Below are 15,058 nucleotides of genomic sequence, written 5' to 3'. Positions count from 1 at the left end.
TTATAAATCATCTACAAATACTAGGGCACATTAATAACAAATCCTTTTTTCCCTCCGGTGAATCATTTCTTCAACTTCTAAGCACTAGTGAACTTGCCTATACACACACTATTCATCTGTGGCTGTTACAGGGACACTTTTTGGTTTCTTTGGGGGGGGGGGGCTGTCAGGAAATCTGTTATAAGGACGTGCAAAGTACTTTGACAAAATTTTTGCTCAACGTTTCTTATATTCTTGTGCATTTTTTAATCAAACAAGCCTAGTAAATAGCAACTGCTAAGAGTAAATGAGAAAGTCTTGGCAAGGTGTCTCATGTTCATTGATGGAAAACAATGGACCATCTTGTGCCTGCACTTGGGGGGGGGGGGGACATCTGCAGGTGTATGGGAGCTCTAGCTGCACACCTCTGGTTAGAAATTGCTGCTGCTTTGTTACTTTGGGCTCTGCAACCATCCATGAAGGCTGCATATGTTCTTTCCATCTGTCTAGGCTTTGGCTCATCCTGAAATCCTGCTGTGCAGATTGACGTCGGTTCAACTTGATAGGCATCTTTAAATCAACTTATAAGCACCATCATAGTATCTATGACAAATAATAAGGCAGGGATGCTTTTGCCACCTTTTCCAATTTTGGGTTGGACCCTCCCCCCCTTTGAAAGCAGCAGTGTGTGTTAAAAATGGTTCTACATATTGCAATGTGTTGACAGTCTTGTCAGCTAAGACTGATTTTGATCTCTCTTCTCAAGACATGGATGAATCCCTTGCATAGGGATGGCTTAGAAATAGATTGAACTACAATATCAAAACATTGATCAGGAGTAGCAAGGTCACCAAACAGAAGGAGAAAATGGGACCACCCCCCCCCCTCCCCAGTTCTTCTCTCCTCCAATTCTACCAGTCCAGCCAGTTTTATTCATGACTTTTAAACTCATGTCTTGTGTTTTAATCTCTGTCCTGTGTATTTAATATGTATTTTATATAAATAAGTTTTAATATGTATATTTTATAGAGCTGCATTTTAATATGTACGTTTATAGAATTTTTGCAATGTTTGTGTGATTGGCTGTGCTGTGACCCACTACAAAGTGAGGTGGGTAAGAAATAAAATAATAATAATAATAAAATAATAATAATAATAATAATAATAATAATAAGATCACAATAGATCACATCCTCAGCTGCTGCAAGAAGATTGTGCAGACAGACTACAAGCAGAGGCATAACACCGTTGCTCAGATGATTCATTGGAACTTGTACCACAAATATAATCTGCCTGCGACAAAGAACTGGTGGGATCACAAGCCCGAAAAAGTTACAGAGAATGAACATGTCAAGCTACTTTGGGACTTCCGAATTCAGGCAGACAGAGTTCTAGAGCACAATATTCCTGACCTCATGATCATGTTACAAAACAAAGTATGGATTGTTGATGTTGAAATCCTAGGTGACAGCAGGATTGCAGAGAAACAACTGGAAAAGCTGACATGATATTAGGATTTAAAGATCAAACTGCAAAGACTCTGGCACAAGCCAGTCAAGGTGGTCCCAGTGGTGATCAGCACACTGAGTGCACTGCCTAAAGACCTTGACCTGCACTTAAACACAATCGGCGCTGACAAAATTACCATCTGCAAGCTGCAGAAGGCCACCTTACTGGGATCTGCACACATTATTAGCTGATACATCACACAGTCCTAGACACTTGGGAAGTGTCCGACGTGTGATCCAATACAACAGCCAGCAGAGTGTCTGCTGTGGACTCATCTTCTTGTGTTTCAAATTATTATTATTATTATTATTATTGTTGTTGTTGTTGTTGTTGTTGTTGTTGTTGTTGACACAAAAGCACCGTATGTCACAGCAAATGAGATTTATGTGTGATCCAATACAACAGCCAGCAGAGTGTCTGCTGTGGACTCATCTTCTTGTGTTTCAAATTATTATTATTGTTGTTGTTGTTGTTGTTGACACAAAAGCACCGTATGTCACAGCAAATGAGATTTATATGCTGGATTTCCTATCACAAAATAATAATAATAGTAATAATAATAATTATTATTTTGTTATACGAAATCCAGCATTATTATTATTATTAACCAGCACTTGAACTGTCTCCTTTCCCCCCTATACCATAACTTTGCTGTTGTGGATGAGTTACACTCCAGGCATTGCTTTTTCTGTAGGTAGCCTTGGGAAATGTTGCTCTCAGCAAGGTTACTTTAAACAAAATAATATGTTTTGGACTTCTTCAGCTTGATTTAATGTGCTGCTACATGACACATAAGCAGTGGGAGAAGTAAGCTATTGTTCCCACCTTAATAGACACATACCGGCTAGAAATTTCTTTCCTGTTGTTGATCAATGTTTTTCATTTGGATTTTCTCAGCAGGTTGAAGTTGAAGTGTATCGCAGGGATTCTAAGAAGCTGCCTGGTTTGGGAGACCCAGATATTGACTGGGAGGAAAGTGTCTGCCTGAATCTCATTCTGCAAAAGGTGACCAAAAGCATTTTCTTCTTTCAGAGTTTTCTTGTATTCATAGGAGTCCTGGACAGTGATTGGACTTTTTAGGAAAAGGAAGCTAGCATACCATTTTGGTAGGTGATGCAACTGAAAGTTGTAGTCCCCAATGCTTTGGGCATTGTGCATTTGGCTACAGTGCTATCTGTTTTGCAGCGGGGCCTGGACTGTTATTTGTTGATTTAATGTTGTCTTGTTTGCAGCTTTTGCATGTACTTGCACTGGAATGGATTTTGAGAGATCAGGCAAAAGCCAATAGTGTATAGTCACAATAGTGTATAGAAGAGCAATCCATCATATACATGACATAATAAAATGGTGTCCCTTATATGAAATGCAAAATAAAGGTTTGCTTTTTGGATTAAAAAAAACAACAACTTTCAAGCTGTACATGGCCGAATCTGTGTATGCAGAATCTGGTATATCTTGTAATGTCTAAAATATATAGATTGATACAAGCACTTTTACCTTTTTGTCTCTCTTGCAATAGATTAATATTCAACTGAGGAGGATTGACTGTTTTAAAATTACATTTTCTGCAATGTTTTGCTTTGTTTATGTGTGATCAATGTATCTTTCTCAAAATGCTTGGTTTTGTTTCAGCTGGATTACATAGTGACGTGTGCGGTTTGCACCCGTTCCGATGGAGGGGATATTCACATTCATAGGAAGAAATCCCAGGTAAGATGCATGCCACACAACAAGTGGCTCGAAGAACAAATTCCTTTGCTTCAGATGTTCCCCCTTTCCTTTCACTCAAAATAACTTTGCAAAAAACCAATGATATTCCTATCAACCTTAAAGACACTTCATCACCTGCATTTCATCAAGAAGATGTAAATTTTGAACCAGTTATAACTAGTGATGGCAAATCTTGGTTGAAGGATGCATGAATCCAGACGAGTTTGTGGAGCTTGCCCTAAAATAAAGCTCATGCTGTATCACTAAGTTTGGATTCAAATCTAAGAAGAGCAGAAGCCTTTACTGTGTCCTTGCCTTCCACCCATCCACACATTTGCTTCTTTGCTGCTCCACCATTAGAAGAAAGGGAGCGCTCTCCCTCCCCCCTCCCACAATGGTTGACCACGCATCCTAATGTCTCTCTTTTGCTGGCATTCAAAGCTGTATATGTTGAAAGACCCATAATAAATTGTAATGATTTCTTCCAGCAAGTTTTTGCCTCTCCAAGTAAACATCCTATGGACAGCAAAGGGGAAGAATCAAAGATCAGCTATCCAAACATATTTTTTATGATTGACAACTTTGAAGAGGTAAGTCCAAGGAGGTGTCATTTCTTGTGTGTCTCTATAGTTGCAGTTGTTATGGAGCTTATACATTCAGCTGAGTTCCAGCATACAATCCTCTTTCTTTAAATTGTATAACATTCTAGCATTCCAGCATCTGTAAATCTTTCTTCATATATTAAATGCTTGTATTCCACCTTCCTTTGGAAAACTCAGAATAGTTAGTGCAGGATTCCCTGATGTTTTCCACTCCATGTTCCCTTAGCTGAAGTACCTCTGTATTAAAAGATTTGCTAATATTTCATAGATGCTTGTTATAACGACGCAGCCAAGTAGTAAAGAGATTGTAAATTGATTTATCAGATGGGGAAATATAGAAAAATAATCCCAACGTTGCTCAACCAAATTATAACTATATACACCACTACAACAGACTAGCTCACCAAAATATAGAGCTCACAAAAGGTAGAGGGAGTATGGTGGTTGAAACCAACTGTATACTTAAAAATTAGGAACTGGGAACCACTGGAACTGAGAGATTTAAAATGATTCTTCAAAAGATTTCCGCTGCCACCATATTAATAATAAACAGGCTGAGGTATTAGTGAGAGGTTGTTCAGTAACACACTCTGTGTCACTATAGTTTTCTTAGAGGCTGTTAAAAGCTGACTTGAATAATGCTCTGACCATAAAGGTATTCACACAGAGGCTGGTTTAAGTTGATAAAGTAACAAGAATGTTTATTGAACAGGCTTGAAATATTCAGGTACAAATGCTTAATGGTTTCAGTAAAATACTGGCATAAAAAGTTGTGGTTGCGTAGAGTAAAGATCTTAAAAACTTCTGGGTTACAAGTCTTAAAAGTTTCAACACAGTAAATTACTTCAGGAAATAAATCTCTGAAAGTAACTCCCAAAAAGCCCCTTAGGAATCTAGCCAAAACCCTGAACTAGCCTTCCTTAGGAATTAAACAGACCACTAACGAGGTTCTGCTCCACACAGTATTCTAGCTATATTCTCAATAGCTATTCTGAATACTACTCAAAAAACTGACCCAAACTACTTCTTCAAAACCCCAAACTGCTCTCATTAACACCCACGCTTCTTCTCTCTACCCGTTCCAAATTCCAATTTGCCAACTGGGATCTCAAACCTCAGTTTAAAAGACACTTTTTCCTTCAGACCACTTAGTCTCCGCCCCCATCTTCCTAACCAATCCTAGCCTTCTAACTTTTCCTCCAAGACTGGAACACCCCACCTCAAGGCAAACCAAACCTAACATGGCTTCTCCCTGTTTCCCTACTCCAAAATGGATGCCGTGGCTTCGTAAGGCCCACTTCCTTAGGCCTAAGCTAGCCTGCTAAGGTAAGGGATTCATTATACTTGTCCTTAAGGCAGTTTTTTAAGCAACCCTCCTCCCTGCCCCCCCCCCCCCCAAAACCCTAGATCAGTTTATCTATGGGTCGGTGCTAAAAACAAATGATATGACAATAGCTCCATGAGCTCTGTGTCCTCTGCTATTATGTGTGGTTGAGATGGTGTGCAGTGGTGGCAGTAATTTTTGTTAGGAGATTACTGTATAAGCATCGTAGGGCTGGCAGCCATTTTTAATGGAAGCTTACTATAAAAGCCTTGAAAGACTTACACAGTCGGCCCTTATTCAAAATGGCACAGGGCAGCAGCAATCTTTGACCATCAGACATGCCACATTCTTTGGGCTCCCCTGTGTTGCTGCTGAATGCCACTTGGGCCAAGGTGAGGAAGGTCGGAGGGTTGCCTTTCTCACAAGCAGTGTTTGTCCCTGACAGTTACAGGCACTTAAGCAGCAACGTTAGTCAAGATCGCATAACAACACCTCACATACATGATCCTGTTTGTGTGTCTCTTAGGTGTAATACTAAATATTATCCTCTCTAGCTATGCACCTTAATTTTATCCATAGGTTATAGTAAAATCTATCATTTTGATGGCACATCCTGTCTGTGATTTATGCACGAGTTCACTTTATATACAAATATATATGTTATGTTAATCACTGGGATTGTACATGCAGAATGCTGGGAGGCAAATTCAACACCTCAAAATCCAATTCTTGCTTTATGTGGCTAAATAAACTCTGTGAACTAAATTCTTCCGTATAATATTAAAGATCATTGGTTTGGACACTTATTGTTCAATACGCCTTGCCCAGTAACAATCTTGTTGATTTGAACTTTCTTTCCTCTCTTTCACAAATGACCTTCGTTGTTATTTTATCTTTTAGTAAGCCTCATTATATAGGGCAGGGGGTGGACAACTGTGGAAGGCTAGGGGACCATACTTTGTGCAAAAAACATTTTATCCCTGATCAGTCACCTTCCAGAGCAGTGGTTCTCAACCTGGGGTCTTCAGATGTTTTTGGCCTACAACTCCCAGAAATCCCAGCCAGTTAACCAACTGTTAGGATTTCTGGGAGTTGAAGGCCAAAAACATCTGGGGACCCCAGGTTGAGAACCACTGTTCCAGAGGGTATGGTGGGAATTTTCATGATGTTTGCTTAAGGGAGAGCAAAAACATGACAAAAAATGCCTGTCTTGTCCCAGTAGGGTATTTGGAGGGTGGAAATGACCCCTGTGAGAACATAAAACGGTTCTGGCCCAGATTACTGTCCGAACTGTCACTGGCCCAGAATATGTCCTGTTACAAACTGTCACGAAGTTTAAGATCATCTGGAGAGGCCCTGCTCTCGATCCCACCGCTGTCACAAACACAATTGGTGGGGATGAGGGACAGGGCCTTCTCAGCAGTGCCCCCCCCCCCCCCGCCTGTGGAATTCCCTCCCCAGAGACATCAGATTGGCCACCTCCCTCCTGTTCTTTAGAAGGAAACTCAAGACTTGGTTGGCTCCCTCAATCATTTGATCATTAAATAGCGGCAAGTGAGAAGAAGCCATAAGCAATTTGAAGTGACAGTTAACTGACCCGGACTTTGGTTTTAACTGGCGTGTTTTTAACAACTGTTTATTTAATGTTGTTGTAATGAATTTTTTGAATGTTTTTATGACTATGATGGCACCAAATGGTGCTTGCTGTGAGGCCGCCCTGGGTCCCTCTTTGGGGAGTGAGAAGGGCGGGGTACAAGTGTGTGAAATAAATAAATAAATAATAAATTACTCTGGAACCCCTTTTACACTGCCATATAATCCAGTTCAAAGCAGATAATCTGGATTTTATAAGGGCCCTGGGTCTGCACCTTGTCCACCCTGGTGTAGGATATTTTGAGACGAATGTACTTTGGTTGTTTTTCCCCCCTCTTTATTTTAATGTCTGCTCTATCAAGCATTCTTAACTTTTGGCTCTCCAGAAGTATTCAATGCCTAGGCACTTTTACCATTGGCTGCAGTTCCCGAGAATTGAAGTCTACAACATCCAGATGGCCAATGGTTAAGAAGTACCATGTATTCCGGCATATAAAATGATTGGGCATATAAGATGACCCCCCAACTTTTCCAGTTAAAATATAGAATTTGGGATACACTCGCTGTGTAAGACTACCCCTCTTCCAACACACAGCAAATAATTTTTTAAAAGCATCAGATTTGATTTCAATATGGTAATTTTCCTATTACTATACCGCCTTCTCTGCCTCTCAGATCTCGCACATGTGCGCCTGCACCGCTTCACTGCAGTCTTCAGGAGTGAGATCTGAGAGGCAGAGGAGGAGGTATGGTAATAGGATACAAGGGCGGGCCAGACAGGTAAAAGAGTTGTGTTTTTCTGGGCCCAGAGCCACTCTATCTCTTTTTTCCATACCCCGGGTGCACCGGACGCCTGCAGCTTGATCCGCTCTTCACTTACACCTTCCCGGTGAGGCGCCCCTTCACCTCACCATCGGGACTGCATTAAGTCCACGAATCCTGATTTTCTTCTACCATACTTGTACAGCGTCACCCTTAATGCTTTCATACAGTTACTGCATTTGGCAGGGACGCAATCACTGCCATTTTTGAGCTCCCCCCACAATATCCAGCAACCACAGATTCTCCAACCCGGATTGGAAGTTTCAGCACTCGCTCTATAAGACGACTCCTGGCATATAAGACTACTCCCACATATAAGACGACTCCCATGCATAAGGCTACTCCTGCGTATAAGACGACCCCTGACTTTTGAGAAGATTTTCTTGGGTTAAAAAGTAGTCTTATACGCCAGAATATACGGTACTTTGCTGTAGGATTTAGTGCTCCCAGCCTAATGTTTTGGAGTTTGTTTTGCTAGATTGAAATCCTGTATCATTTGCCTGGAAAACTCAATTTGCATTTTACTCTGGATAGCTCACAGAGTAAAATTTTGTGGTCTGCAACTACTATTTTTCTTCTTCTTATAAATGTTCACTTTGTTTGGTCGTCACATTAGGTATTCAGTGACATGACTGTAGGGGAAGGCGAGATGGTCTGTGTGGAGCTGGTGGCCAGTGACAAAAGTAACACCTTCCAAGGTGTCATCTTTCAGGGATCCATCCGCTATGAGGCCTTGAAGAAGGTCTATGATAATAGGGTAAGAATTAGTTGTTGTTATCTGCCTTTTTTAACATCACATGTTGAGGTTGTGGAGAGAAAAAGCATTTGTTTGTTGTTTACACATATGCCTTATAAGTGGCTAACAATTTTTTTGTCCATCATAGGTCAGTGTTGCAGCAAAAATGGCACAGAGAATGTCCTTTGGCTTTTATAAATACAACAATATGGAGTTTGTGCGAATGAAGGGGCCACAGGGAAAAGGGCATGCAGAAATGGCAGTGAGCCGTGTGTCAACGGGTGACACTTCTCCCTATGGTACAGAGGATGGTTCAAACCCAAATTCCCCTCTGCATGAAAGAGTAAGTTAATGATACATGAGAAAGTTTATTTTTTCTCTCCAGAGTACTCCCTCAAGTCAAAGTCCCTGCGATTGCAGTGCAACGTGGGCACCGAAAAGTGGACTTTACAGTACAAATTGACCTCTTTGCACTTTGTAGTTGATTTTACTGTTGGGCATTACCAAAGGCATTACATCAACACAGTTGCAGGGGGAAAGAATTGAAAAATTAAAGTAACATGGAACTTTGGAAGTTGCTTGATTTTATGATTGAAGCTGTCAACAGTCTTTTAACTTGCCTTCATTACTATTACATCCCCGCAGGGTTGTTTGCAATCAGATAAAAAAGTTTTAGATATAGCGCATGGACAATCCTACATTAAAATATTTCACATCTGTTATTGTTATCTTTAAATATGTGTGGTTTCCCAATGCTTCTACAGACTGCAAGTATGTATGGTTTTTAAAATACACTTTTCACGTTCTACTAGACCAGGGGTCATCAAACTATGGCCCGAGGGCCAGATATGGCCCTCCAAGGTCATTTGCCCGGCCCTCGCTCAGGGTCTGCCTAAGTCTGAAACTACTTGAAAGCACACAACAACAACAACAGCAACAGCAACAGCAATCCTATCTCATCAGCCAAAATGAGCCCCCGGTGGTGCAGTGGGTTAAATCCCTGTGCCGGCAGGACTGAAGACCAACAGGTCACAGGTTCGAATCCGGCGAGAGCGCGGATGAGCTCCTTCTGTCAGTTCCAGCTCCTCATGTGGGGACTTGAGAAAAGCCTCCCACAAGGATGGTAAAACATCAAAACATCCTGGCGTCCCCTGCGCAACGTTGTTGCAGTCGGCCAATTCTCTCACACCAGAAGCGACTTGCAGTTTCTGACACGACAAAAAATTCAGCCAAAAGCAGGCCCATACTTCCCATTAAAATACTAATAAGTATTTGTTAAAATTGTTCTTCATTTTAATTATTGTATTTTTTTAGTGTCTTTTGCACTACAAATAAGACATGTGCAGTGTGCATAGGAATTCATTCATTTTTTTTTTTCAAATTATAATCCAGCCCTCCAACAGTTTGAGGGACTGTTATGTGGCCCTCTGTTTAAAAAGTTTGAGGACCCCTGTACTACATTGTAGGTTAGATCAGATCTCTAGTGAATGATATTCAAGACAATAAAATGTTACTCATATAGACAGTCATCCCTTACAATACACATTCTTTTCTTTTCTTTTCTTTTCTTTCTTTCTTTTTGCCTTCAGGTCACGTCTTTCAGTACTCCTCCGACTCCAGAGCGCAACAACCGCCCTTCCTTTTTCTCCCCATCCCTCAAAAGGAAAGTGCCCCGGAATAGAATTGCTGAAATGAAGAAATCCCATTCTGCCAATGATAGTGAAGAGTTCTTCAGGGATGACGATGATGGAGGTGAGGGAAGAGATCAAACAAATTAGCTTATTTTTAAAATGTTTTTAAACAAATGCTACTGAAGTTATCCTGTGTGAAAGACCAGCAGGTCCCCCCTTGGTGGGCCTGAGACCAATACCAGATTTCTGTTCATTGTTTAATAATAATAATAATAATAATAATAATCTTTATTTATACCCCACCGCCATCTCCCCGAAGGGGACTCGGCGACTAACATGAGGCCAAGCCCAAAGATACAATACAGCTGAATAAAATACCAATGCAGACAACAAAAAATACATCAGAATAAAAATACATACAAAAGCAAAATAAAATAAAGCAAATGGACATAATATAAAATCGAACACATTGGGCACAGAAGAAAACAGTTGTTTACAGTTTTCTTCCTCTCCTGGAAACTGCTGCAGACAGACAACCCACAGTTCATGGATTGAGGGCCCTTCCATACAGGTTTATCTGAGTCCACAGTGCCATATATTCCAGTTCAAAGCAGATATTGTGGGATTTTCTGCCTTGATATTTTGGGTTATATGACTGTGTGGGAGGGCCCTGATTCTGGTCCATGGACCACCACTTTGGGTAGCAGTTTTAAAGCACTCTTCGTGTCAAGGACAGATTAAATGTCCTTTATATAAAAATCCAAAATGCTTGTAAAATCCGCCCCCCCAACCCCCCCCCCCAAAAAAACAAAAACCCAGTTCACATGGCTAGCAGAGATTGTGATATCTTTGCTTTCTGATGGTTCAATACCACCAACTTTGTTTCATGTAGAAGATTGTTAAATTTATTTATTTAGTTATTTACCATTTTATATACCGCCTCTTTCAGCCCGAAGGCGACTTGAGGCGGTTTACAATTGGCAATCAATGCCACCAACAACATAAAATATAATTAAAAACATTAAGATATAATATAGAGCATATAAAAACAGTAGAAACAATAAAAGCCATAAAACACAGGTCCACAGTGTCTCATTGCCAAAATCATTTTTCCGTTGCATCGTTCAATTGTTCTGTAGATCTAGATTAGTCTGTTACACTGCATTTGCAAATGCTTGCTCAAAGAGCCAGGTTTTAACTCTTTTTCGAAATGTTAGGAGGGAGGGTGCCAATCTGATATCCCTAGGGAGGGCATTTCATAGTGGAGGGGCCACCGCTGAGAAGGCCTGCCTCTCATCAGGAGAGGCCCTGCTCTCGGTCCCACCAATTGCATCTGCGAAGGAGGCGGGACCGAGAGCAGGGCCTCCCCAGATGATCTTAAGCTCCTAGCTGGTTCATAGGGAGAGATACGTTCGGACAGGTAAGCTGTATTAAGATTACTTTCAGGTGAATAAGGTACATATGAAACATCATAAATTTTATGTTGAGACTTGGGTCCCATCTCCAAGATGTCACATTATGTATATGCAAATATTCCAATTTTTTTTCCAAAAAATCCAAAATCTAAAGCATCTCTGGTCCCAAGCATTTTGTATAAAGGATACTCAACTTGTATCACACTGTGTAAAAAGTATTAGTCACCACATGCAGAAATATTTGCTCATTTTTTCTCTAAATGTTCAATTTGCCACAAAAATGGAAGTGAGGTTAGTGCTGGTTGCAGCCTTTTCAGGAACGTTTTCTGCTATCAAGGTAACCCCCCCTCCCCCAGACAAGAACCTCTCAGCATAATATATGGTAATGGGAGAAGAATGTCCTCTGGACATCTTAATACTTTTTTGACAGGATGGATATGGAAGAATTTGGAAAATAACTTGTGTGCTAACATACATTGGGGTGTGTGTGTGTGTGTGTGTATGAGAGAGAGAGAGAGAGAGAGAGAATACTCACTTGGATTCTCTCCACACTTCTCCCAGTCACAAAAACATGGGTGTGGGATAATAGTCATCTTGTGACCGTGTGTTCATGTCTCCTGATGGTGACAAAGAGATCCTGGAGAAAACTTCCATATCTTGCCTGTATGTTTCCAGAAGTAGTTGGCTTGCCTGTTGGGGAAAACTGCCTTCTAGACTCATTCAGGGAGTCTGCAATCATTTGTATGGATAATAATCTTATATCCCCCCCCCCCCCCATGTTTGTTTTGCTGTGACAGATTTGCACAATGCAAGCAACCTCCGGTCACGGTCTCTGTCTGGAACAGGAAGGTCTCTTGTGGGCTCATGGCTGAAGCTGAACAGGACGGACGAAAACTTCCTACTCTATGCACACTTAACTTATGTCACGTTGCCAATGCATCGAATCTTATCAGGTGAACTCTCGTCTGTATTTTGAAATTGGAGAAATTGGACGTTAATGCTCATATCTCACTGAAATGAATGGCGAGTGTATAAAGGGGACTCATGCAGAAGACATTTCCAGTGAAGTCTGCCACTGATTGTTATCCAAAAGCCAACTAGGTTCAATGTTTCAGCATTTTTTAAAAGCACAGAAAAGGGAGCATAGGCAAGTTTGCAGTGAATACTTACTGTACTTTAAGTGTCTACATCCTCAATGTGGTATGATACATGGAGGACGTGTGATGTAGCCTTTTTCATGCCCCCCCCCCAGCCCATTGTTAGAAAGGAGTGAAGTTAGACTTATTTTTCCTTCATATAGATCACTGTTTCTTAAATTGTGGGACCTGACCCCAGATGAGATCCTCTTAGCTCAATGTCGGGGTATCTCAATTTTTTTTCTGAATATATCATCTAGTTTTAGACATTTACATGAATCTGGTGTGCAGTATTTACCGTGGACTCTGCAGAAGATGCTTCAGCTATACTTCATAAAAAGGAAAATCAGCCTGGGTAGCAAATTTTGCAAATGCTGATTTTTGTTATCAGTAAATGTTTGATTTTTAGATCTATTTATCCTATATAACAGGTGTAAACATTTCTCAAGCAGAATATGGTCCCAAGTGGAAAAGTTTAACAAGCCTTGCTCAAAGCCACTGTTTCTTAAACTGCTCAGTGTTGGAGTCACGAAAATTTGGTAACAGAAAAATGTTTTCCGAAGCCCACTCATTTACAGAAATCTTTAGCAACAATGTGTGGTGTTTACAGTGGAAATCTACAGAAAATGCTTCAGCTGTACTCCCTCAAAAGGAAAAAATGAACCTGTTTTGCAAGATTTGCAAATACTGGGTTGTAGTTTTTCCGGGCTATATGGCCATGTTCTAGAGGCATTTTCTCCTGACGTTTCGCCTGCATCTATGGCAAGCATCCTCATAGGTAGTGAGGTCTGTTGGAAGTAGGAAAAAGGGTTTATATATCTGTGGAATGACCAGGGTGGGACAAAGGACTTTTGTCTGCTGGAGCTAGGTGTGAATGTTTCAACTGACCATCTTGATTAGCATTTAATGGCTTGGAAGTACCTGGGGGGAATCTTTTGTTGGGAGTGATTTGATGTGCCTGATTGTTTACTCTCTGTTGTTTTGCTGTTGTAATTTTTGAGTTTTTTAATACTAGTAGCCAGTATTAAAAAACCGCAAAAAAAACCCTTAAAAAAACCCTCAAAAATTACAACAGCAAAACAACAGAGAGTAAGCAATCAGGCACATCAAATCACTCTCAACAAAAGATTCCCCCCAGGCACTTCCAAGCCATTAAATGCTAATCAAGGTGGTCAGTTGAAACATTCACACCTAGCTCCAGCAGACAAGAGTTCTTTGTCCCACCCTGGTCATTCCACAGATATATAAACCCATTTTCCTAGTTCCAACAGACCTCACTACCTCCGAGGATGCTTGCCATAGATTTTTGTTTGATTTTTATAATGTTTGATTTTTATAATTTCTCGGGACCTCTAAAATTGCACTAGTCCCGGCCCGGCCTTTTAAATTGCTTTTAACAGGCAGGTTTATTTTAAATATATATGTGCTATTGTGGGTTTTAATGCTTATATTGTTTTGTTAGTTTTATGTTTATGATGTTTTCCTTGTATGTATTGCTTATGTTACTTGGAAACCGCTCTGAGTTAGAGATAGAGCGGTATATAAATAAAGTTTTGTTGTTGTCGTTCCTGACCATTATGCTTTCCCATTTTTTTCCCATTTAGATATTCTGGAGATGCGGCAGAAACCAATTTTGATGACATAACAGAGAACTGGGCACTGCCTTGGAAAATGTGCAGCCAAGTGCCTAAAAAAATAACCCTCACTACAGTGATCTTCAGTTGCAGCACCGCCATCTAGTGTTGGAGATATAACATTACACTGAAAAAAGGGATGTCTAGGATTACCAGCCAGCCAATCAAAAGTGCCTCTTCCTTCCTTTGCTAGAATACTGTGTGCTCAATTCAAACTAAAGACACCACCTCTTTATAGAGATGACTGGCAGAAGACTTCCAAAATAGACACACACACATCACCACGAAAGTAGGGCCTGTGTTTTAAAACAAACAAACAATGCTTTATGAACAATTTGTTACAGTGTTTACTTCGTAACTGGAAATCAACCAACCTGTACAGAATGTATTAATCTTTATATACTTTGAGAGAAAAGTCCATAGGATTTCTTACTGATGTACCAATGAACTTTGTTTAATAGACTGTTGACATCCTCCTCCTTGTTGCATTAAAAACAACTTTATGACTATGGTTTAAACTGGATAGGAAAGCAGTATAGTGTAACAGCAAAGGGAAGTTACAGATTAAAACTGAATTAATTTCAAGCTACAATGTAGTAGCCCAACTGCAATGAGTTGCTTGGTCCCCAGTTTTGTCGATGCAGGGGCGGCTCAACCCATTACGCAAAGTAAGCATTTGCAGTATACTTGATTTTGGCCAGGGGCGCTCTTGAGGCGCTCTTGGGGGAAAATAGACCTTAACATATGCGAGTTGTAGTTACTGGGATGTATAGTTCACCTAAAATCAAAGAGCATTCTGAACTCCACCAATGATGGAATTGAACCAAATATGGCACACAAAACTCCCACGACGAACAGAAAATATATATCAGTGATTGATTTGGGGTGGGGTGGGGGGCAAAATACTGTTTGCTTACTGTCGAAAATTACCTGGGGCCGCCTCTGTGTCGATGGTATAATTGCTGCA

The 15,058-nt window shown here is 40.6% G+C and overlaps 1 protein-coding gene across 1 annotated transcript in view; it reads left to right on the top strand.

The window, feature by feature from the left end:
* The window catches only part of KIAA0930 (KIAA0930 ortholog), a 68,625-nt gene extending 53,923 nt beyond the window's left edge, over positions 1 to 14,702 (top strand). The window contains exons 3-10 of the mRNA XM_060778137.2: positions 2,386 to 2,493; positions 3,121 to 3,198; positions 3,687 to 3,788; positions 8,156 to 8,296; positions 8,424 to 8,618; positions 9,865 to 10,027; positions 12,119 to 12,274; positions 14,062 to 14,702. Coding sequence (XP_060634120.1) covers positions 2,386 to 2,493; positions 3,121 to 3,198; positions 3,687 to 3,788; positions 8,156 to 8,296; positions 8,424 to 8,618; positions 9,865 to 10,027; positions 12,119 to 12,274; positions 14,062 to 14,102 — 984 coding nt within the window. The 3' untranslated portion in view covers positions 14,103 to 14,702. The remainder of the gene's footprint in view (positions 1 to 2,385; positions 2,494 to 3,120; positions 3,199 to 3,686; positions 3,789 to 8,155; positions 8,297 to 8,423; positions 8,619 to 9,864; positions 10,028 to 12,118; positions 12,275 to 14,061) is intronic.
* The last annotated feature ends 356 nt before the right edge of the window (positions 14,703 to 15,058 follow it).

Source organism: Anolis sagrei, chromosome 5 (assembly GCF_037176765.1).
Source record: "Anolis sagrei isolate rAnoSag1 chromosome 5, rAnoSag1.mat, whole genome shotgun sequence".
Classification (NCBI taxonomy): domain Eukaryota; kingdom Metazoa; phylum Chordata; class Lepidosauria; order Squamata; family Dactyloidae; genus Anolis; species Anolis sagrei.
Note: the sequence above shows the minus strand (reverse complement) of the source record. Positions and strands in the feature narration are given on the sequence as shown.